Source organism: Mustela erminea, chromosome 6, assembly GCF_009829155.1.
Source record: "Mustela erminea isolate mMusErm1 chromosome 6, mMusErm1.Pri, whole genome shotgun sequence".
NCBI classification, from domain to species: domain Eukaryota; kingdom Metazoa; phylum Chordata; class Mammalia; order Carnivora; family Mustelidae; genus Mustela; species Mustela erminea.
Genome location: NC_045619.1, coordinates 129,878,651 through 129,901,427, shown reverse-complemented (window position 1 = coordinate 129,901,427; position 22,777 = coordinate 129,878,651). Strand labels below are relative to the sequence as shown.

General features: G+C 37.9%; 1 protein-coding gene and 1 pseudogene across 10 annotated transcripts in view; one reads left to right on the top strand and one right to left on the bottom strand.

The window, feature by feature from the left end:
• The window catches only part of ABI1 (abl interactor 1), a 117,852-nt gene that overhangs the window by 79,536 nt on the left and 15,539 nt on the right, over positions 1-22,777 (top strand). For 4 of the 10 annotated variants that reach the window (XM_032349678.1, XM_032349673.1, XM_032349679.1 and 1 more), the window contains exons 3-7: positions 8,427-8,603; positions 14,198-14,212; positions 14,940-15,040; positions 16,297-16,437; positions 20,073-20,173. In XM_032349678.1, the coding sequence (XP_032205569.1) occupies positions 8,427-8,603; positions 14,198-14,212; positions 14,940-15,040; positions 16,297-16,437; positions 20,073-20,173 (535 nt within the window). Of the gene's footprint in view, positions 1-8,426; positions 8,604-14,197; positions 14,213-14,939; positions 15,041-16,296; positions 16,438-20,072; positions 20,174-21,111; positions 21,193-22,777 lie in introns of all 10 variants that reach the window. The other 6 variants (XM_032349675.1, XM_032349681.1, XM_032349677.1 and 3 more) reach the window with 3 other exon arrangements.
• LOC116594359 lies at positions 469-833 on the bottom strand (annotated as a pseudogene).

Below are 22,777 nucleotides of genomic sequence, written 5' to 3'. Positions count from 1 at the left end.
CAGGGTAGCAGGATGAGGCCAAACTGCAACATTGACGTCAGCTGTGCTCCATAGTGTCTTAGACCCAAGAAGCTGAACAAGTGCCATTAACCTTCAGGGTCTGCCTGAAGTGGCTTTGCCAAAGGCCAAACTGGATTTGGCCTTTGCCTGCAAAGTGGAAGTCTAGGGCAATTCTGTCATCCGTAATAATAGTGATTAGTGAGTTGAGACAGACCTGAATGGCCCCAGGGCTGAGGTGATACCACTGATCTCCTCAGCTGAAATCAGGGACAAATTTTAAACCACTTTTTCTAATTTGATGGCTGCCATTTTAGGGATAACTGCCTCAGACTGCACATAATTAACAAGTCAGTTATCCTCAAGAGAGGTACAATGTGCACACCCCAGCGGGCCCCCGACCCCCCCACCCGCCCCAGTAATTAAGAATAGCCTTACTTTCCTTCTTGAACATAGGCTCAAGGGTTTTTTTGTCTTCATAATATAACTAATATGAAGCTTAGAAGTAGATCACTTGGCCCTTTCTCTTCTTATCTTCTCCCAGTTCAGAGTGCTTGCATCTCTTAATAGCCAGCATTCTCTTGCATCTGCACTTGGGCTCAACACGCATTCAAGCCTCAACATAATCTTTGTAGTTTTTAGCATTTTTCCAGAAAACTGGCTTAGTAATGCCCACCACAGCCCAGCCATGCTGCTTCCTGTCATAATGCTGCTTTCCCTGGGCATAAAGAGAATCTTTGCTTTCTCGTATGGTGTCACTTTGTGTGGTTGGTGCTCACCACACCTCTTGCAGAAAGTCCGGCAGGTTTTAGGAATGTTCTCCATGTTTGTGAGAGCCCTACTGGCATGGAAAAAGCAGAATAGCCTTACTTTGGAAAGAGCAGTTGTCTGCAGACTACATGATCTCCTTGTGGTGCTTAAACACTTGAAGGTCTCTTATGACCACCTCCAAGGTGCCAAATGTGGTGTTTACAGTTGTCCCCTTTTCCCAAGATAAGATGGGAGTGAAGGAGTACGGGCTGAGAGTTTCTCCAGGGTTGCCTCCTGAAGAGCTGGTAGGTCTTACAGGCCACAGTTCAGTACAAAAAATTGAGTCTAATGATTGTTTTTGGAAGAATTACTTGAAGGCAAGCAATCCAATCTTCCCCGTTTATCTGTGCCATCAACCAGGTAGCATTTATCTGGTCTTAGGAATGATTAAATGATAGCTATAGAAAAGAGTAGGGGTGGGGAGTAGGAAAGACACCTTGGAGATGTGGGCAGGTGTTTTCCTAGCAGGAACTAGGATCACCCTCTGCTGCTTCCTAAAGACTTTTCCTTGAGGTTAAAGGGAATGGTGATCCTGTTGTGACCAGAGCTGCACAGCAGGGTATGGCAGACTCAGCAGTCGGTTCAATTTATCGCACTTGCAGTGTGTGGGAGAATTACATCAGGGAATTTTCCTTTGTGAGAAAAGCTCCAGGGGTGATTTTCAAAGACAGAGATCACTAATGTCCCTCTTTCTTACTTCGTGAGGTCTGAAGTGTTTAATCCACAGGTATCTGAGTTTTTCCACTTCACAAAATGAGTGTCCCATACCAGTAGCTAACTTCTCTCTTTTCCCCAGTCATCCCTGACTCTTACCCAGTCCTTTTGTCTGCAATGGAAGAAGGACAAGGGCATTTTTATTACACTTACAGAGACCCCATTATGTCTCTTGTTTTGGACCACACGATTCATTAAAAGGGACTTGGTGAGGAGTATATTTTCTTAACTGAATGGTCATTATCTTTATTATCTAAGACCGCAGAAATCCAACAAGAAAATTCAGGTGGATGAACCAGGATGAAGTTAGAATTCCCAAGACCTTCTTTTATCTAGGCTGACATTCAGAGGATGTACCAGTCAGGCCAGCTTGGGGTTTCCATTAGAGGAAAGAAAGAAGCATCATGTTTGGGAATGGTCAGGACAGATCGCAAGTGGCAAAGAGGAGGAGATGGTCTCTTCCTAGGGACATCCATTTCCAGTGACCAAAATGCTGTTTGATCTGTGTGAACCAGGAAGAACTAAGGAGGTATAGTCAGAAATCGGTCTGAGTTGATTAGTTTTTTTTAATTGTAAAATACATAGGACATAAAATTTCCCATTTTAACCAATTTTTTTAAGATTTTATTTTTTAAGTAATCTCTGCACACAACACGGAACTCGAACTCATAACTGTAAGATCAAGAGTCGCAAGCTCTACCAACTGAGGCCAGCCAAGTACACATGCCCCTTCCCCCAATCTTAACCATTTTTAAGTGTTAGGCTCTGTAGTGTTAAGTACATTCAAAGTCTGTATAACCAGTTTTCAGAATTCTTTTCATCTTGCAAAATTGAAAGTCTGTATCTGTTAAACAGTACCTCCCATTGCCCTCTCCCTCCAGACTCGCAACCATAATCCTACTTTGTTTTATGAATTTGACTATGCCAGGTGCTTCATATAATTGTAATCATGTAATATTTGTCCTTTGTGACTGGCTTATTTCACTTGGCATAATGTTCTCAAGATTCTTTCATGTGTCAGAATTTCTTAACTTTTTAAGGCTGAATAATACTCCATAGTGTGTATATACCACACTGTTTTACTCATTCTTCCATCAGAGGCACTTGGGTTATTTCTGCCTTTTGCCTTTTGAGAATAATGCCATTATAGACACAAGTGTGTAGATACCTCTTAGAGACCTTGTTTTCAGTTCTTTGGGTATATTCCCAGCAGTGGAATTGCTGAGTTGTATAATTTATTTTTAGTTTTTTGAGGAACCACTATGCTATTTTCCACAGAAGCTGTACTATTTTACATTCCCACCAGCAATGTGCAAGTGTTCCAGTTTCTCCATATCCTTGTCAACATTTGTTATTTTCTGTTTATTCTTGGCAAACAGTAGCCATCCTGATGAGTATGATATCTCATTGTGGGTTTTTTTGTTCGCGCGGGCGCGTGTGCGTGTGTGTGTGTGTTTTAGACAGTGGTATTGGGGGGTGGGGAGGTGGGGGGATGAAAGAGACTAGGGGGAGAGGCTGAGGGAGGACAGGTTCTAGACCCAGCATGGAGCCTGATGTGGGGCTCTGTCTCACAACTCTGAGAGCGTGATCTGGGCCAAAATAAAAAGAGGATTACCTGACTGAGCCACCCAGTCACCCCATCTCCTTGTGGTTTTGATTTGCATTTCCTTGATGATTTAGTGATGTTGAGCATCTTTTCATGTACACACTGGCCATTTGTATATCTTCTTTGGACAAATACCTAACCAAATCCTTTGTCCCTTTTTGAGTTCAGTTATTGCTTGTTTTTGAGTTGATTTTTGAGGAGGTTGTTACAGCACTCAGGAATACAAAAGACGTCTGTAGATGGTAGGGAGTGTGGAAGGCCATCAAATACCTTGACTAATAGCCCATTGTTAGTGACTTCTAGAATAAAAACATATTATCAGACTGCAGATGGTTTGGAAAGTGAAAAACATGGCAGTGATTAGCTTTGAGGATAACTGGTGTGACTGGAGTCAGCTGATTGGACTGGAATAGCCGTATCGTATCTGAGAAAGTGTTATCAATGGTAAGGCAACTCTAATAGCCTGAAGAGGGGGATCAGAGATCTGATGTAACCAGTTTGTCTGTAGCAAGAGATGTGGCCTCGGTCATTGAGGTAAATGGGTCTTCTGGGAATTACAGGTGTGGGATGTAGTAGTTCCTCTGCATCAGGAATATCTTCACTCTGTTCTGCAGTGCTTCATGTGTTGATAGATCCTGCAGCAGTAATGGCAGTCTGGGCAGTACAGGCCTGATCAGCAGCTTCATACCATTTGATCTCATCAGACAATGGTCCTTTACCACAGGCTTCTGTATTTGTGACTTAGATGATCTGATCAGCAACTGCACTATGTCCCCACAGTTTATGGCTAGGTTTTTTTTAAGATTTTATTTATTTATTTATTTATTTGATAGACAGAGGTCACAGGTAGGCAGAGAGGCAGGCAGAGAGAGAGGGGAGGAATCAGGCTCCCTGCCGAGCAGAGAGCCCGATGTGGGGCTCGATCCCAAGACCCTGGGACCATGACCCGAGCCGAAGGCTTTAACCCACTGAGCCACCCAGGCGCCCCTATGGCTAGTTTTTAATGTCAGTCTGTAGTTTTCCAAGTGGTAGACCAAACAGCTAGGTCATTGGTAACAGACCCAGAGTAAGTAAAAATATAAGAAGGTTTGTGAAGAGGAATATTGCTCACATCTATGAGAATATCCTTGAGTTCTGCCCACAGAGCAAAGCAGCCACACCCATTTTCAGCTCTACGTAGCTGGCCTTGAAATTGAACAGCATAGTAGGCCACAGAGCACCATAGTGTTTCAGTGTAATTGAATCATTCATTAGTGAACCAGGCCTAGGCATTTATGGGATCCTCTCTGAATCAGGCGCCTCAATGAGCCAGCGACTTTGGTTTAAGCAGATTGGAGGGTAAAATTTCCCTAAAGGGATAACTGCCACTTTTTCATTTAAAGTTGTAATACCATAGGGGCCAGACTGGCTGCGTTCTTCAGTATACCACTTTACTGTGATGAGAGAAGCTTGTTAGGCTCTTACCACCTTATCAGTCATTGAGTTTGAGTTGACCCATCGTCACATGGGAAACTGCAAAAGGAGTGCTCCTGGTGGCTATGTCAGGGAGGCACTGAATCCAAAAACCAAGGGACACCTTGGTGGAGGCTGTGCTTGTTGCCAGAGACTCCAGTCAGTAAAATCACCTGTGCGTGGAGACTTGTACACAAAGGGGTTATAAGGATTTGGGGATGCTAAAGCTACCAGTGCTTCCTACACTGGTAGAAAGTGTAGCTACTGGCTACACTGGTAGCTCTTCCCAGTTGGCATAATCCCCTCTGGCATCTTAGGGGGATTCACAGCACAGGCATGTAAAATACCAGTAAATTATATATTCAGTGGTGGAAGCCACAACAGTAATACACTGGATTGGTCCAAATATACCAAGTGAATATTATGAGTTAGTTATCTTTTCCCCCACTGTGAATCCCACCCAAACTTTGGTCGCTGAAAGCGTGTACCCTTTCCCTTCACAAAATGGGTATGAAGGTGATATGAGCTCCTGTATCTAACAGCAGTAAGATTTTGAGTCCCCCCCCCCCACTTCCTAGTGTTGTAGCGTACTTGGGTATGTTTCATCTTCAGTTCCCCGGGGGAACTAGGAAAACTCCTCTCTACCCCGTTATCTTTTTCTATAAAGTAGCTTAGGCTAGGCTATGGGGAGATTGGGAGAGAGCAGCTCTGCACCTGTAAACACGAGGCTTTTCCTTTCAGTTTTGAGCAGTGCGTTAGCTGCATGCTGAGCAGTCAAAGAAACCTGTAGTATTTTTGATCCACCCAAAGTCCCGAGTTCTGTGGCAAGGTTATCAGTATGGACATTGAGCAGCCACAGCCACATTGCTTTCTGACCAGGGAAATGAGCTTGTGACCTTTGGATGACTTGGGCTAAGATCTGCTCAGTGACAGCATTGTTTTTAGGCGTCTACCTAAGGTAGACTGTTTGCTGCTCCATTGTCAAGATAACATCTCTTAAATTCTTTCTTGTTTTCAACATAAGAATTAGAGGAGTTTTCCAAGGCTAGAAGGTCAGACAGCAAGAACTTATCTAGATTTCTTTGGGCAAGTTTCTCATTCTCTAGTGAGTCACCTTCATCATCATTTTAAACCCAGTTAAGTACAGTAAGAGCCTGAAGACTAGTCAGTGCCTGCAGTAGTTTATCCTAGTGAAATTTCTGGGGTGGGGTGTGGAGGGTGATGGGTAAAGCTCTCTTGTAGTAGACCAGACCCATTGCCAAAAAATGCTGAGATCTTTTACTCATCTTTTTTTTTTTTTTTTTTAAAGATTTATTTATTTATTTGAGAGAGAGAAAGAGAGAACACGGTGGGAGGGGCTTAAGGAGAGGGAGAGGGAGAGAAAGGATCCCAAGCAGACATCCTGTTGAGTGTGGAGCCTGATGTAGGGCTAAATTCCACAACCCCTAGATCATGACTTGAGCTGAAATCAAGAATTGGACACTTAGCTGACAGCCACCCAGGTGCCCTCTTTTATTGATCTTGAGTGGATTGAAGGTTGACAAAACAGCCTGCAGGAGGGTCTGAGCAGAGCAGTAAGATAGCTTTTCAGTTACCCACCCCCCCAAAGATACCGCTTTTGCTGTCTTTTTAAATGAGCATTATGTGTCCCATCCCCACATTTCCTTAGCAAACGAACTGAAGTTCTGAAGATTTTTCTGGTTCTGACCACAGTGGTTGCAGATTTTCTCCTTTGGCACCCAGTGTAACACTGGGTGTAACATTATCTGAAGAGGAACGGTCCTTTGTGTTTCCCACTCCCTTTGTCAGATAAATCTTAGTACTAGTTGTTCACAGGGCAGACCTACTGAGGCCACTGTCAGGTTGAGGAAAGTTGATGGTAGCTGAGGCATCATTCAGACTTCTGTCTTTGAACCTACAAAATGATATTCAACCGGAAACTACATCCTCAATTTAGCCTTTCTTAGTAGGCAGTAAAGTGGAGGACCATTCATTGCTTGGTTGACCATCCCATTTGGTCAGCATGGTCACTCATGATTCCCATGGACTGTTGTTGATTCCTGTTAACTGGTCTTACATTCCATTTCTAGAAACTGTCAGTATTCCATCTTGATTGCTAAAACTGTCAAAAATTGAAGAATTTAAGATTTTACCTTTCGTGCAAGCTAAGAAATTAGCCAGCCACAATTTCATAGATACTAGTAGAGACATGAGACTCTTGGGCAAGATGCAGGATGCCATTGCTCATGGCAGTAGCAGTAGCCAGTGTCAGCATTTGTGCTAAAAAACTAGCCCCAATTTCCGTAGGGTACTGAAAAGAGAGCCGAGTGACGTCTGCACAGAGTTGGTGCATTACAGGAAAGGAACTCCCAGCTTAGGGGACCAGAACTTTTTTCATTTTTCTTATTTTTTAAAAATTTTTTAAAGATTTTATTTATTTATTTGACAGACAGAGATCATAAGTAGACAGAGAGGCAGAAAGAGAGGAAGGGAAGCAGGCTCCCTGCCCAGTAGAGAGCCGGGGACCAGACCTTTTATAATGGGCAGTAAACCTTTGTGACCTTTGCCCCAGGGCTGACATTATTTTTATTACACTGGACAGTTAACCTGCCTTTTGCTCTCCAGGAAGACACTATATATTTCTAAGGCGATTTACTATATAAATATCTAGGACAGAAGGAGCAGTGCCTGTGTTTATTGTAAGATGTGCAAAAACACTAGACATTGAAGGAGAGTTGTCTCTCTACCTTGTTTTTGAGTTCAGAGAACATTTTTGATTACAGGTTCTTTCCCAATCAATTTTTTAAATTCTGGAAATAGACTCTTAAATAAGCATTAACATTAAACTTATTTTTTTCTGACAATACCCCTCTGCCCTCTTCAGTTCACATCCTTGCTTCTTCTCCGCCTAGACTGCCGTCATTACCAGGCTCTTGTTCTGTCTGTCCTCAACACCTCTACCAGAGGGATTTTTTCCTTTAAGATTTTATTTATTTGTTTGTTTATTTATTTATTTGAGAGACAGAGAATGAGCAGGGTGCGGAGAGGGAGAAAGCCCCCAATCTGGGGTTTGATCCCAGGACCCTGGGATCATGGCCTGAGCTGAAGGTAGATGCTTAACTGACTGAGCCACTCAGGCACCACTACTATATAGTTTTAAATGTTGGCAGCTAAGTAACAACAACAAAATTTTTTTAAGCCATAAAGTACAGTATTAGGCAGGCTTGCATGATGCCAGTTCAAAATCTCTGCTCTAACCTGCCATCTCTTCTTTTAGACCTTTGTTTCCAACATGCATAATTGCCTTGAATAATTTCCTTATTTACCTCTTCTGTTCATCCTTAAAAACCTATAGACTCTATAAAGTCTTTAAGTGAGCCCTTCTCAACCTAGTTAGGTATCTTGGCTTTGAAGACCTTTGGAGTAATTTCAAATACATTGTGCATATGTATGTCACTGTAGTACTTACCTCACTGTATTGTAATTGATTGATTTTCTTCCTGGTCTGTATCCCTAGTAAATAAAGTTTAAGCTTCTCAGAGCAGGGCCTCCCTCCCTCCCTTTCCATATAAACCGAGTTTTTAGGAATGAAAATTGCTTTCCTGGAAATTGCCTTGGAACCAAGTCCGTTAAATCAGTTGATGCTTTTAATCATCTTTAGATATTCCGTTTTGAGTCTCAAGGATATTAATTTCCTTAATTTTGAAGGGAAAATAGAGCATTCACTAGAAAACAGACATACAATATACCATCCTGTGGTCCACCATTGTATATGGCCCAATGTATATGGACGTTATTTAATGTACTATGCCTAATAATATTTTCTTTGTTCACATTTAAAATATAGACTGTGGACATTCATAAAGAGAAAGTGGCTCGGAGAGAGATTGGTATTTTGACAACAAATAAGAATACATCAAGAACTCACAAAATAATAGCACCTGCAAATATGGAGCGTCCTGTAAGGTATATTCGGAAACCTATTGACTATACAGTTCTGGATGATGTGGGCCATGGTGTCAAGGTAAGCATTTTTAAATTGTATTAACTTGAAATAATTTATCCAGTAAATATTTCAGATAGGAAATAAGGTAATAAAAATAATTTTCTTCGTGGATTCTCTTAGCTAGTAACTAGCATTACAATTTTCAAAGAACGTTTATTTAGTATTAATTATACTAAGCTTGAGGCATAGGCTGTATTTAAGAAGACAATAAAACTTAACATGGCTATTCATCAGTTAAGCCATTTGAATCCTAGACCAATATTACAAATTTTATTTTGAAGACTGTCTTGCTTTTACTACTGAATGAATATTTAAAAATTTAAAAAAATGATGTGCTTTATAGAGTTGGTTTAGAAAATAGTTTGTAAATACTTTAAATCTTTTATTTCAAAATAATGTATATATATTAGTGCATTTATGTAGATGTGGCTATAATTCTAGCAATTTACGAAAAATAAAAAATTGTATGTATTTTGTGTACCACCCTCTCCTCTTCGCCATTTCCTTCCCCAGTAGGCTTTTAGGAGGGAGATTATTTGTTGCCCATGTTCATTTTTTTAGTATGGCAGAATTAGTTAGGTGTTTGTGGGTCATTTTGCAAACAAAATTCAAATGGCCTGAATTCTTCAGCCATTTCTGCTCGGGATAAATGATTCCTCTGAAATTTGGTAGTTCCTTTCCTAGAGGACCATTATTTGATTTTGTATCTGATTTTCAGAAATTTTTATGAGTTTTTAGGAATCAACTAGTGTCTTGAAGATTTCCCTAACTGGCTGATCTGACAGGTGCTATTGCTAGATCTGTTGCATTCTCAATTATTTGGGGTTCCTGATCAAGAGGGAGTATAGCTGACTGACAGAACTGACTTTTATTCTACTTCCTTGGACATTATTGGAATCTCCCCTTTGCTGTCATGCTTGGAAGCTAGGTGTAAAGTTGGAACACCGCAAATGTAGAGGAGGCTACTTTCGTTGGTTTCTTATGTTTGTACCCAGGGGATGTGGGTAGGCTTGTAAATGAGCTTAAATTGAGTATTAATTTAAGATATTTTAGACTAGATTGAGCTATAGGATTTGAATATTAAGAGTCTGGAGAACTCTTTGTATTAACTGCCTTGGGATTAACATCTATAAATTAGGCATACATCTGTGCATGCGTGTGCTCACACGCACACTCGCACTCTCTTCTTCCCTTTTGGCCTAGTCTTGAGTTTTCTTTCTTCAAAACAGTAAACATGCATAAAAAAAAATTCAGTCATCATCTTAGAAGTGAATATCCTATATTATCCCTCCACTAATAATTTAATAGTTTAATACATAGTACCTTAGCAGAGTAGAAGATGAAAGCAAATTTTACAAGGATATTTTGGGTGAGAAAGTGAAACTCTTTCATCATACATGTATAAATGGGAAATGTAAATGCCGTGTAATATATATTGAAAGTATGCAGATGTTGGCAATCTGCTTTCTGTAATATGGATATTGACACGAGTTTTTTCTTTTTTTTTTTTTTAACTTTTTTTATTGTGGCAAAATATACATAAAATTTACCATTTAACATTTTAAGCATATAGCTCTCTGGCACTAAGTACATTTATATTGTACAGGTTATTTTTTATTTTTATTTTTTTACTTTATTAAAATACTGAGTTTAGGGGCGCCTCGGTGGCTTAGTCATTAAGAGTCTGCCTTCAGCTCAGGTCATGATCCCCAGGGTCCTGGGATGGAGCCCCTGTATCAGGCTCCATCAGCAGGAAGCCTGCTTCTCCCTCTCCCACTCCCTGCTTGTGTTCCTTCTCTCTCTCTGTCAAATAAATAAAATCCTTAAAAAAAAAATGGAGTTTATTTCACATGTGTGTACAGGTCATTCTTAAATATATTCTTGGCTAAGGGTAGGAAGGTGGGTGGCCTGTGAGAACAATATATCTCAGAAGCTTATTTGTGGCATTTGTCCATATTTTGTTTCTGTGATGTACAAATATATGCACAATTATTTTTTCCCTAGTCGTCTCCTTGCCACTCTATTTCTCCTGTTTTCTGATTTCTCTGAAAGATCGTTGCCACCTTAATTAAATATTTCTAGAGCACAGTTACAGGTATGTGAAGGTTAGAAGTTTGGATAGTAGTTAATGAAGAAATGCTAGGGCCAAAATTATGAGAAGGAGAAGAGAGAGGTTATACTTAGTTACAGTTTTAGAATTATTTTCTTATCTTTTGTCTGCCACTTTTCTATTAGAAGTTTGTCTTCCTACCGATTGGGAAGAGTTTTTTTTTTCTGTTAAGGAAATGAGCTTCTTTATATTGGCAGATATTTCTTCATGCTGCTGTTTGACTTCGACTTTGATGTTTGGGTATTTTAAAAAATATATATAGATTAAAAAATTGTATCCAGATATTTCTTCTTATAGCTACCGAATTTCATATTAAGGTTTCTACACTCTGAAATTAATATTCCAACATATTTTCTTTTGTGATGTATTATTATGTAAATAATACTATGTTAAGGCATTTTATGCTGTGAAATATATGGTGACACATAAGTTGGTAGGAAATAAAAATATACAAAAAATACCTTAAGGTAAGTCTGGTTTGACTTTTGGAAGCAGTGGAACATATGGGTAAGAGAATCCTAGTGTAGGAGACTACTAGAATTATATACATAAAGGAGAATGTAAAGAAGATGAACCTTGTAAGAGAGCACAAGTTTTCAGAGTAAGTTATAGACTAGAGAAGACTTGGATACTTAGTAGAGACATTTTTTAAAAGATTTTATTTTGGGGGTAGAGAAAGCACAAGTGGGGGGTATGGGGTGTGGGGAGGGGCAAAAGGAGAGGGAGAAGCGGATTCCCCGCTGAGCAGGGAGCCCAAGGCAATGCAGGCAGAATCCAGGACCCTGGTATCGTGACCTGAGCTGAAGACAGAAGCTTAACCAACTAAGCCACATAGGTGCCCCTAAATTTATTTTTAATATTAACAGCTTTATAGCCTGGTTCATAATTTTCAAAGGACTGACTTTCAGTGTATATGTTTTTAAGCCTCAAAACGACCATGTGATCTAGGAATTGTTACATTTTATACCATGTGATCTAGGAGTTGTTACATTTTATTAGTAGAGACACTAAAGATTTACAATATGTAAATTGGATGTAATGTTTGAAGGTTTCACTTGTATTAAACAAAGGTTAAAAGCTTTTGAGTCATACATCAAAGAAAGGATTGGCTGGCCTTATAGACTTTCAGCACATGTGGTATACAAAGCTTATGATTTACTTAGGGCTAGAAGATAGGGAGGAATCAAAGAGAATTCTGATGTTTTCAACCTGAGATTCCAGGGAAGTGGTAAAATGGCGCACCATAAATGTAAATGTTAAAGAAATGAAGTGAGATCTTAAGGAAATGAAAGTCTTGTTTGGATGTGTTTTGGGGACATTTAAGTGGAAACGTCTTGTAGGTTGCTAACAATTGCAGTATTTTAAACTGTAAAATACAGAGATTATTTTCTTCTGACACTCTCAAACTCAAACACTTCTGTAGACATAAATATACGTGTGATAGAAGAGGGGGAGCTCGGGGAGCTCCATGTAAGATTGAAGGTTACACCATTGCATAGTAGCAGAGTTCAGCTAGAATTTTTATTCCCAGATTCTCCATTCATTGTTTCACTTGAGACCAATTTATACTTGAATTCTTTTTCTTGTTCACTTGAAACAACAAATGAGGGAAGATGTGTGATCATATTTAGAATAATTCTAAGTTTAGAATAAGATAGTATTTAGCATATTGTAATGCTGTCACATTAGTATATCTTATTTCCAAGGATAATGTTATTCAGGTTTACAGTTCCTAAATCCAGGTGTGATATGTAGCAGCTGAGTAGGATTTCAGACATTGATAAAGACAAGCAATATCATTCTAAACACATATGAAAGAACACTAAAATTCTGGCATAATTTCTGGAAATGAGAATATATCTAAGGCAAGCGGGCGCCTGGGTGGCTCAGTGGGTTGAGCCGCTGCCTTCGGCTCGGGTCATGATCTCAGGGTCCTGGGATCGAGTCCCGCATCGGGCTCTCTGCTCAGCAGACAGCCTGCTTCCCTCTCTCTCTCTCTCTGCCTGCCTCTCCATCTACTTGTGATTTCTCTCTGTCAAATAAATAAATAAAATCTTTAAAAAAAAAAAAAAAAAAAAAAAAAAAAAAAAAAAAAAATATATCTAAGGCAAGCTAATTCTTCCTTTGGTTGACTTTATTTTTTTTTTTTTTAAGATTTTATTTATTTATTTGACAGACAGAGATCACAAGTAGGCAGAGAGATAGGGAAGCAGGCTCCCTGCTGAGCAGATTGCCCAATGCGGGGCTCGATCCCAGGACCCAGAGATCACGACCCGAGCTGAAGGCAAAGGCCCTAACCCATTGAGCCACCCAGGCGCCCCTGGTTGACTTTCTTAATGTTGCCATTATGGTCACCTGCAAAATGGTAGATTCATATTTAGAAGGGCAAATGTTAAAGAAAGAATATATATAAGGTTAGACTCTGACCTAAAGATATTTCTTAAGTGGCATAGTACAAGTAGTACAGTAGTGATGCTTTAGGAGTATACACAGTATTTCATATTATTTATAGTACATACTACTTCATATATAGGCTAGTCATCTTTCATAGAAGTAGCCTTTAGGATCAAAGCAATCATTCTTAAGTTGTTTTTTTTTTTTTAAAGATTTTATTTATTTATTTGATAGAGATCACAAGTAGGCAGAGAGGCAGACAGAGAGGAGGAAGCAGGCTCCTTGCTGAGCAGAGAGCCCGATGTGGGGCTCGATCCCAGGATCCTGAGATCATGACCTGAGCCGAAGGCAGAGGCTTAACCCACTGAGCCATTGAGGTGCCCCCATTCTTCAGTTTTGAATGTTAGCTAAACTGGTTCAGAAGGAAACTTAGAACTAAAACAGCCTCTAACTTCTTACCACTGTTGGCCTGCTCAGATTTAGATTCATAAGTTACAAATCAGAGGGTGTCTAGACCCTTGTTTGTTTATGCCTTAGTTAGAATCTGGCTAAGCAGCTGCTATGCATAGGGATTTGTTTTGTGTTAAACATCAAGGGGCTAGGTCCTTTTCTGAATTTGCAAGCAACATGTGATTTTGACTTAACATTTATAGTTTATCAGTTTTTAAAATACTGTATTACCATCATCTAATGAATACTTGGGCATTGAATGTTCAGTAAAGCCTTAGGTCTTGTACAGTGATATGTTTAAGTAGCCTTATATTGGATGTGTTAGGTGTTTGTGTTTAAATCAGTGTTTATCATCTGTGATTCAGTTGGATTAGTTTCATAGGAAAAAATATTGACCTAAGACATTATTGGACCTGCATGAGAGCAGCATAATAAGTGGTGGTTTCCTTATGAATATATTTTTTTGAAAAAATATTTGATACACATGAATATTTCCCTGTTGCTTTTGGGTATTTTTTCTTTATAAAATATTTAAAATATTGCTGGGTAAAAGCTTATTAACATGATTGAATAACTATAGATGTAAACGTGTCCTATCAGATATAATTTATTTAGAATTAATTTCTACTTTTTCCCCCCTTTTTTTGCCAACGTAAAGTGGCTAAAAGCCAAGGTAAGAGATACTACTTATCATTTGATCCACAGTATTCCCTCTATTGATAGAGGCTGCAGAGCCACTAAAATTTGAAAACTCTTCCTATGTCTGTCTGCTTTTTTCCCATAGGATTTATGTAGATTAAATAAACTCAGTTCAAATCAGCAACATTTAGCTTGGATGTGTTAATATATCAAAGATATATTGACATCTGCATTTATATAGGAACATTAATTTTGCTAACATTTATTGCTTTGCTCATTTTTTGATAGTTGCCTTGCTTTTATTGACTTACAATTAGGAGGTTTTCCAGACATATAGGACTTTGTTACTGAATTGTTAAGATAAAGATGATTTTTATCTTAATGAATATATTAGCAAGTTGACACTGAGATCTGTAGTTTTTATTCATGTACACATCTAAAAAATTTTGGGAAATCCAGTATTTGAATGCAGATAAGTTTAATCTCAGTGACTATGTTTAACAATAAAATAATGTAGAAAATCCAATAATCACACCTATATTTGCCATAAATTGGTATGAATAGCACAAGATAATAGGAGAAAAGCCAAGAGCAAGTGGTTTTTTGACTTTTTTAAAAATGTAGTACCAAAGTCTGTTAATAAAACTGTCTGGGAATCCTTACTTCACATTCTGATATTAAAAAAAATAATAATACATGGTGTCAAAACACTAACAGAACAATTTGATATAAAAATAAAAGCTTTTCTTTCCACATTTTAGCATGGAAATAACCAGCCTGCAAGAACTGGCACACTGTCGAGAACAAATCCTCCTACTCAGAAACCACCAAGCCCTCCCATGTCAGGCCGGGGAACATTGGGGTAAGAATTCAACTACATTTTATAAGAAAATCCATATGCAAAAGGAAAAGATGTGTATGTGACTTAAGTAAGTGTAGCGTCCTTGCTGTGGGACCCTCTCAATGTGAACTACCTTTCACAAATTCATTTTGGTTCTTACTTTCTTGAACATAATCCAAAATGAACCTCCTTGTTTTATAATGGTCTCTATAGAAGTTTATACCAGAAAGGTTCTTTTGTATATGTGTAATTAAGCATTATTTATTTTTTTATCTTCTAATTCATTTTTTGGGGGGAAAAATAAGTGTATTTCTAATGAAATTGCTGGAGGATTCCATATGGGGCTTTCACATGTGTTTACAATATTCATATTGCAGCACTTTGAATAAGCAGTGTATTTTATGTAGTTCAGCTTCATAGCCTGCAGATGTTCTTGGCGCCTGAGACTTAGGGACTCTATCTGGAGTACCCCTAATTGTGCCCTAACTGTGTTTCTGCTCATAATCTGAGGGCCTTTCATATTTGAGCTTTAGGGGTAGGCCGGCTGGAGAAACAGAAAAGATAACAGTTGGTAGCTTCTTCCTTCTCGGTGCAGTAAAAATATTGAATAATTGGTAAGACATTTCTGATAGATCATTCACCTTAACATAGGAAGGCAAATAGTAGATTTTTCATTTTTGGTTAGGGGTGAGGCATCATTATTTTATAATAAGAGGAATTAAGAATCAAAATTGTGCAGAATCTTAGTTTCCATTTTCATTCTGTAAATCCCTAGCCCCTGGAAAAAACATATCAAGTTATTAAATAGAAAAGTTAAAGCCATTTATTGAGAAACATGTGGCATTACATAGGATCAGAACGTACTCATTCATGTATTTCAACACTGAGGTAGGAATAAATTGCAGGAGAAATACTTTGTTTTTTAATGTATAAGGATGGTGGCTTGTGGGTCACTGATCTGGGAATAATGTATAATTCAAAATTGAATATTATTGAGCATTAAAAGAATTACAGTCATTATTTTTAGAAATAAGGTTAGAACTTTTAAATGACCCTTTCCTATGGTTTTAATAAGAAAAAGTAGCAAACTTCATTGTGTAGAGTAACAGAATTTATATACCCCAATGAGGAATTTTTTTAAACAAAATGTATTACTACAAATTAAAGAAAAAAAAAACTTGTGTTATACTTGTTTACAAAGAGACAATCACAGATTTGGGGGAAAATACCATTTATTCCTTCTTTTCATTAGTCCTTTCTTTATTATTCTTCTTTAGACGAAATACTCCTTATAAAACCCTGGAACCTGTTAAACCCCCAACAGTTCCTAATGACTACATGACAAGTCCTGCTAGGCTCGGAAGTCAGCATAGTCCAGGCAGGACAGCTTCTTTAAACCAGAGACCAAGGACACACAGGTAAACCTTCAATTGAGTCTTTGAATATCTGAAAGTGGGCATTACTGACTGGTGACAGACTCCTGTAAAGTTGCTGAAGTAAAGTACTGCTCTAATGCTAATATAGAATGTAAAAGATGAGGGGTACTAATATTATATATGTTTCTATAAGTAAATTTATGCCATAATTCTGCTTTTTAGGCTTTAAGTAGGTTTATACTAATTGTAGATTTGCCACCATGTTTTCTTTTTGATGGAGGTATAAATGTGTATTTGGATCAAGGCTTACAGAATGTCTTTTAAAACAGTTATTTAAAAAAGATCGAGGCAATCACTCTTAAGTATTTTTGGATAAAGGGTGAAATACCAGGGATACCTGGGTGGCTCAGTGGGTTAAGCCTCTGCCTTCGGCTCGAGTCATGATCTCAAGGTCCTGGGATCGAGCCACGTCAAGCTCTCTGCTCAGCAGGGAGTCCACTTCTCAAACCCCTCTCTCTACCTACTTGTGATCTCTTTCTGTCAGATAAATAAAGTCTTTTAAAAAAAAAGGTGAAATATCAGAAATTATACAACATGATTTATTAAACTTTATGAAATTGAAATAAAAAAAGACATCTTAAATCTGAGGAAATTTGTTAAGAGAGTTGATATACTAGAAAATGTAAGTTGTTTTAAAAAGTTAAAATCACATGGATTTTTAAAAAACTTGATTATGAAGCATGACATACATTCAGAAAAGCGTTCAGTCTATTAAGTATACAACTTGATGGTTTAATACAAATTGAGTATACCCACATAACCATTCCCAGATCAGGTCCCTATTAGGCCCTTTCCCAATTATAGCCTCTACTTTCTTTCCCCGAGAAGTCACCACTCTGTGTTTGGGTACTTTATTTATAAAGTCAGACAAATTTATTGTAGAGCTTAATTTATTTTATTATTATTGTTCTTATTAGCTTGACTTCAGCTTTATTTTATATAGTTTTTTTAAAAAAGATTTTATTTATTTATTTGACAGATATCACAAGTAGGCAGAGAGGCAGGCAGAGATAGAGAGGAGGAAGGAGGCTCCCAGCTGAGCAGAGATCCCGACACGGGGCTCCATCCCAGGACCCTGAGATCATGACCTGAGCCAAAGGCAGAGGCTTTAACCCACTGAGCCACCCAGGCTCCCCATAGCTTTATTTTATTCTTCAGTTTTATATCACTTAATAACTTGGCAAGGAACTTCTCTTTACCTTGACTTTTAAGTTGATATATTAAATAAATTTACCAAAATCATTTTGGGGGGGATTCAATTAAGTAGGGTATGTCAAGCCTCTTAGTTGCTGTGTAATGGAAATTTGTTATTGGTACGGTTAATAAATAAATTATTATATTGATATCTGCAGTCACTATATCAGGTCAGGCTCAATGAGGACCAAATTTTGTGTGTGTGTGTGTGTGTGTGTGTGTGTTTGAATAATAATTCAAAGCACGGTTTTTCTCTCTAGTGGAAGTATTAATAGTTTAATCATATTCAACATCCAGTTACTAAGCGTTACTTCATGAGGTACTAGAGATATGCCCATAAGATACAGTTTAATTTTCCAGAAGCTCATTCTGTTAGAACAGGAGATCGACAAACTTTTTAATAAAAGGCCAGATTGTTAATATTTTAGGATTAGTGGGCCTTATGGTCTCTTGTGATTATTCCGCTCTGTCATTGCAGCATGGAAGCAGCCTGGACGACACACAAGTGAATGAGCATGGCTGCATTCCAGTCAGACTCTGCATATGGAACTTAAGTTTGGATTTCATGTAATCTTAATGTGTCATAAATATTCTTCTTCTTTCAGTTTTTTTTCAATTATTTAAAAATGGAAAGAATATTCTTAGCCCACAGGTTGTAAAAATTGGGCCAGTGGCCAGATTTGGTCCAGGGGCTGTAATTTTCTAACCCTAATTTTCATGTGAGGAACAGGGCACATAAGCTAATAATTGTAGAAGAGCATAATAAGTACAAAAACTTCGTATGTCTGTGATGCAGTGCTGGCACAAAACAGGATATTGATCACCTGGCTTGAGGGACTAGGGAGAGACCACATTCAAGCAATTTATGGTAAACAGCTTCCTCTCTTTTTCTTTTTCTTTATTTAACATATGATAATATAATTATAGAATAATCATATTGGAGAAAAAATTTTTTATTTAAGCAGTGCTAGTCTTAGCTCTCTTCAGTTTCTGGTCCTGCTATGACAGTGATGTTAATTTTTAAGACCATATGGAGCCTAAGGTTACATACATATGCATACATGTACATGTTACTAGAGCAGCTGGATAGTGTGAGGTTGTATGCCTAAAGGAACAGTAAATCCATAGGAAACAGAATTGTAAGGAATTTGTTAGAGTTTAACAGTATCGACTCTTCTAGACTGTCCCATGCTGAAGCTTCACATTTGTTGTTGTTGGTGGTAGTTTGCTCGTTTTCCAGAAAGTTTCCTGTTTTATCACCATTCTTTGAGATGGGATGGAGATTTTGGTATTAATTCCAGACTAAAACTTGTTACACTTTCTTTTTTTAAAGATTTTATTTATTTATTTGACAGAGATCACAACAAGTAGGCAGAGAGGCAGGAGGGGGTCGGGGGGGAGTAGGCTCTCCGCCCAGCAGAGGGCCCAGTGTGGGGCTTAGTCCCAGGACCTGAGATCATGACCTGAGCTGAAGGCAGAGGCTTAACCCACTGAGCCACCCAGGCACCCCCTGGTTACACTTTCTATTAACTTCTATAGTATCTTGTACATTTTCTTTTGTGGCATCCATCATGTTGTTTTTTTAACGTCTGTTTTCCCATTTTCAGCTGTGAGCCCCTGACAACATGGTTCCAAGTCTGCTTTAGTTACTGATTTTCATAGTAGGTTTTATTTTTTTTTATTTTTTTTATTTTTTTTTATTTTTTTTTTTTAAAGATTTTATTTATTTATTTGACAGAGAGAAATCACAAGTAGATTGAGAGGCAGGCAGAGAGAGAGAGAGGGAAGCAGGCTCCCTGCCAAGCAGAGAGCCCGATGCGGGACTCGATCCCAGGACCCTGAGATCATGACCTGAGCCGAAGGCAGCGGCTTAACCCACTGAGCCACCCAGGCGCCCCATAGTAGGTTTTAAATGAACTTTTGTTGGATCATTGTACTATAAGATTATATTGGTCATTCATTTCTCAATAGGATTATCTCTTCTGATGGTTCTATATACTGTGTTATGACTATACTGATTTCCAGTAGTTTGAGAAGTAGAGGAAAACACAAGAACTTGAAGTATTAGGGTTAAAATTGTATTGAATAGTTTTATAAACTTTTTGTTTTATGTATTTAATACACACACACACACATCATAAAAGGAGTATTTATTGGAGTGCCTGGGTGGCTCATTGGGTTAAAGCCTCTGCCTTCGGCTCAGGTCATGATCCCAGGATCCTGGGATCGAGCCCCGCATCGGGTTCTCTGCTTAGCAGGGAGCCTGCTTCCTCCCCTCTCTCTCTCTGCCTGCCTCTCTGCCTACTTGTGATCTCTCTCTGTCAAATAAATAAAATCTTTTTTTAAAAAGAGTACTTATTGGCTTTGAATTTGTCTTTCAATAAATCTCTAGAATGGCTTTTTTCAAATTTGTTTCTTGGCAGTGGAAGCAGTGGGGGGAGTGGAAGTCGAGAAAACAGTGGAAGCAGCAGTATTGGCATTCCCATCGCCGTGCCTACACCTTCACCGCCCACTGTTGGACCAGGTATGTTGTGTATTAACCTGTTGTAATATGTGCTAGAATTTATGAGCTGTATTATGAAAGTCTGAAATAATTACATTAGATGAAATTAACTTATTATATTATTGTGATTGTTGCTAGAAGAAATGCTAATAACAAATTTAAGAAGATTTTTAAGGACATTCTCATGGAGACATTAGGACTTTACTAGCTCTTTTTTTCTTACATAAAAGCATATTACATAACATTATTAAATAGTTTTTTGTCCATTTTTCTCTAGAAATACTTGCCTTGGGCATTAGTCAAGAATGATATTTATTATTTCAAGAGCAAACCAGTATTGCGATACTTCAAAGATGAATGTCTTTAATATGAATTATATACCAGTGAGTTGTTTTGTGGTTATTATTTTGTTAATGCCAGTGAGTTTTGACATTGCTTTGTAGGCTGTTGTCTCAGCTCTGGCGTCAGCTTGTTCTGTGACTTTACTGCATTTATGGATAATATTCCATACATACTTCAGTAAAATGCCATGAATATAAAACGGGGTTAAAATAGGAAAAATTTTTTACTCTTCAGATTATAGAAAAATTTAAGAAATCTTTGCGGAGTATTAAATTAGTCCCTTGATTATTTTTGTTTTGTTTTGTAAATGAAATGACTAGTGCTAAAAATACATATTTAATAATCAAAACTGTTAGGAAAAATTCTTAGCTTCTTAAGGAGGTTGAAAAGAAAAAACTGCTTGTAAAAATGGCATATTTTACAGTTACTGCAGGTATGAACGCAGTGTCCTTTTTACCTAGTAAAATGAATTCATATTCATTTGGTCATGCTTTACATATGGGTGTCTGTCTTTTTTTTTTTTTCTCCCCTTTCCAAAACTTTGTACTTTCTTACTGTTTCAGAATGTTTAGTTCTCTTTCTTGTCCTCTGACCTGAATTATAAACTATTTTATTAGAAAACATTTCTGTCCCTCCTCCTTCTGGAGCTCCACCAGCACCACCTCTTCCACCACTTCTCCCAGGGAACACTGTGATAGGTGAGACTGCATAACCCCTGGAGTGATCTCATTTACTTTTCGTATTCATAATAAACTCCCTCTGTTAGACTGCTGCCTTTTATAGCTATTAGGTTGTAGGTGGTAATACAAAGGTTTAAGTGTTAATCTAATTTACACTAATTTCTTCTGGTGAAAGGCCTCTGAAGTTACACAGTTAAATGTAAAATCACATTTCTCTGAAATGTGTAATGTTTTTATGCCTAATTTATAACCAATTTCATGTGGTTTGTATTTGTTGCTTGTTCTGATTTCTTAAGGAAAATTACAGCAGTGATTGTTCAAAAAGATATTTTTAAATGAGTAATATTTTTTACATGAAACTTCATTTGGAACTTCCTGGTGTGTACAGTCAAAGGATTGGGAAAAGATGTGGGATGCAGGAGGAATTAAAATGGCAAGGAAATGATGGTGCTCCTGAGGCTTTCCTGTGAATCACAGTGTGAAAAACTCTGATACAGCTCAGTACTTTTGGCATCTGGGATGCCAAGAAAAAAAAATTTTTTTTTCATCAGATACATTCAAATTTTTCCTAAATCAGAGGTGACTGGATTGAGCATAGTAAGAATTCCAAATATACACATAGTATGAAACTGTTCAGCCTGGAAATATACAAGAGCAATAATCCGGATAGAAATGGATAATGAAACGTTTCAAATGACAGCTGAGTTTCAGGTTGGGTGAAATAAAGCTGTCTAGCCATGTCTTTTCAAAGTATTAAAAAGGGGCAAAGGAGATAATAAAAAGACGACCCTAATAATAAAAATTATTGCCAGAAAGCCCATCTGAAAAAAAGTCCCCAAGCTAGTTAATAATCAGGAAAATGAAAGTTAAAATCACAATGAGATTCTATTTTATATCCACCTTGTAAGTAGAAATGTGGAAGTTCATTAGTACTCAGTATTGATGAGTATGTGTAGTAACAGGAAAGTATACTGCTGGTGGAAGTTTATTAGTTGGTACTTTGGAGGGTAATTTGTTGTTATCTAGTCAGGTTGAATAGGTTTATTATATGTTAATAATTAGATGTAATAATTTCATTTCTAGATATTTACGATCAGAGTATGGGTTCTCAGAATATGGCTACAGGTCGATGCTGAGATCCTTTTACGGAGTTTTTAGGTCAGAACCATAGTCACAATAATACTAAGATCTAGTTGCCTTTTTCATTCTCATGTATAAGAATACAGTGGAAGTTTCCAGAGGCTGTATGACTTACTATAAATTCATTGCTGTGACAGCTGACAAAATGTTTATTTGTGATTTGCATACTCATGTGTTTTAAAGATGTGTCATTTATAATTTCTATTAAAGTGATTACCTGTTGCTACAACCCACCTCTGCAAAAGCTTTTTGAGGTTCTCTAATTTTAAAACCATAAAATTTGAAAAACCACTGTCCTAGAGCAGTGGCTTTTGGAGTGTGATTCCAGGACCAGGTGCATCATCATCACAGGGGAGCTAGTTAGAAATGTAAATTCTCAGACCCCATTTTTTTTTTTTTTAAGATTTTATTTATTTATTTGACAGACAGAGATCACAAGTAGGCAGAGAGAGAGAGAGAGGGA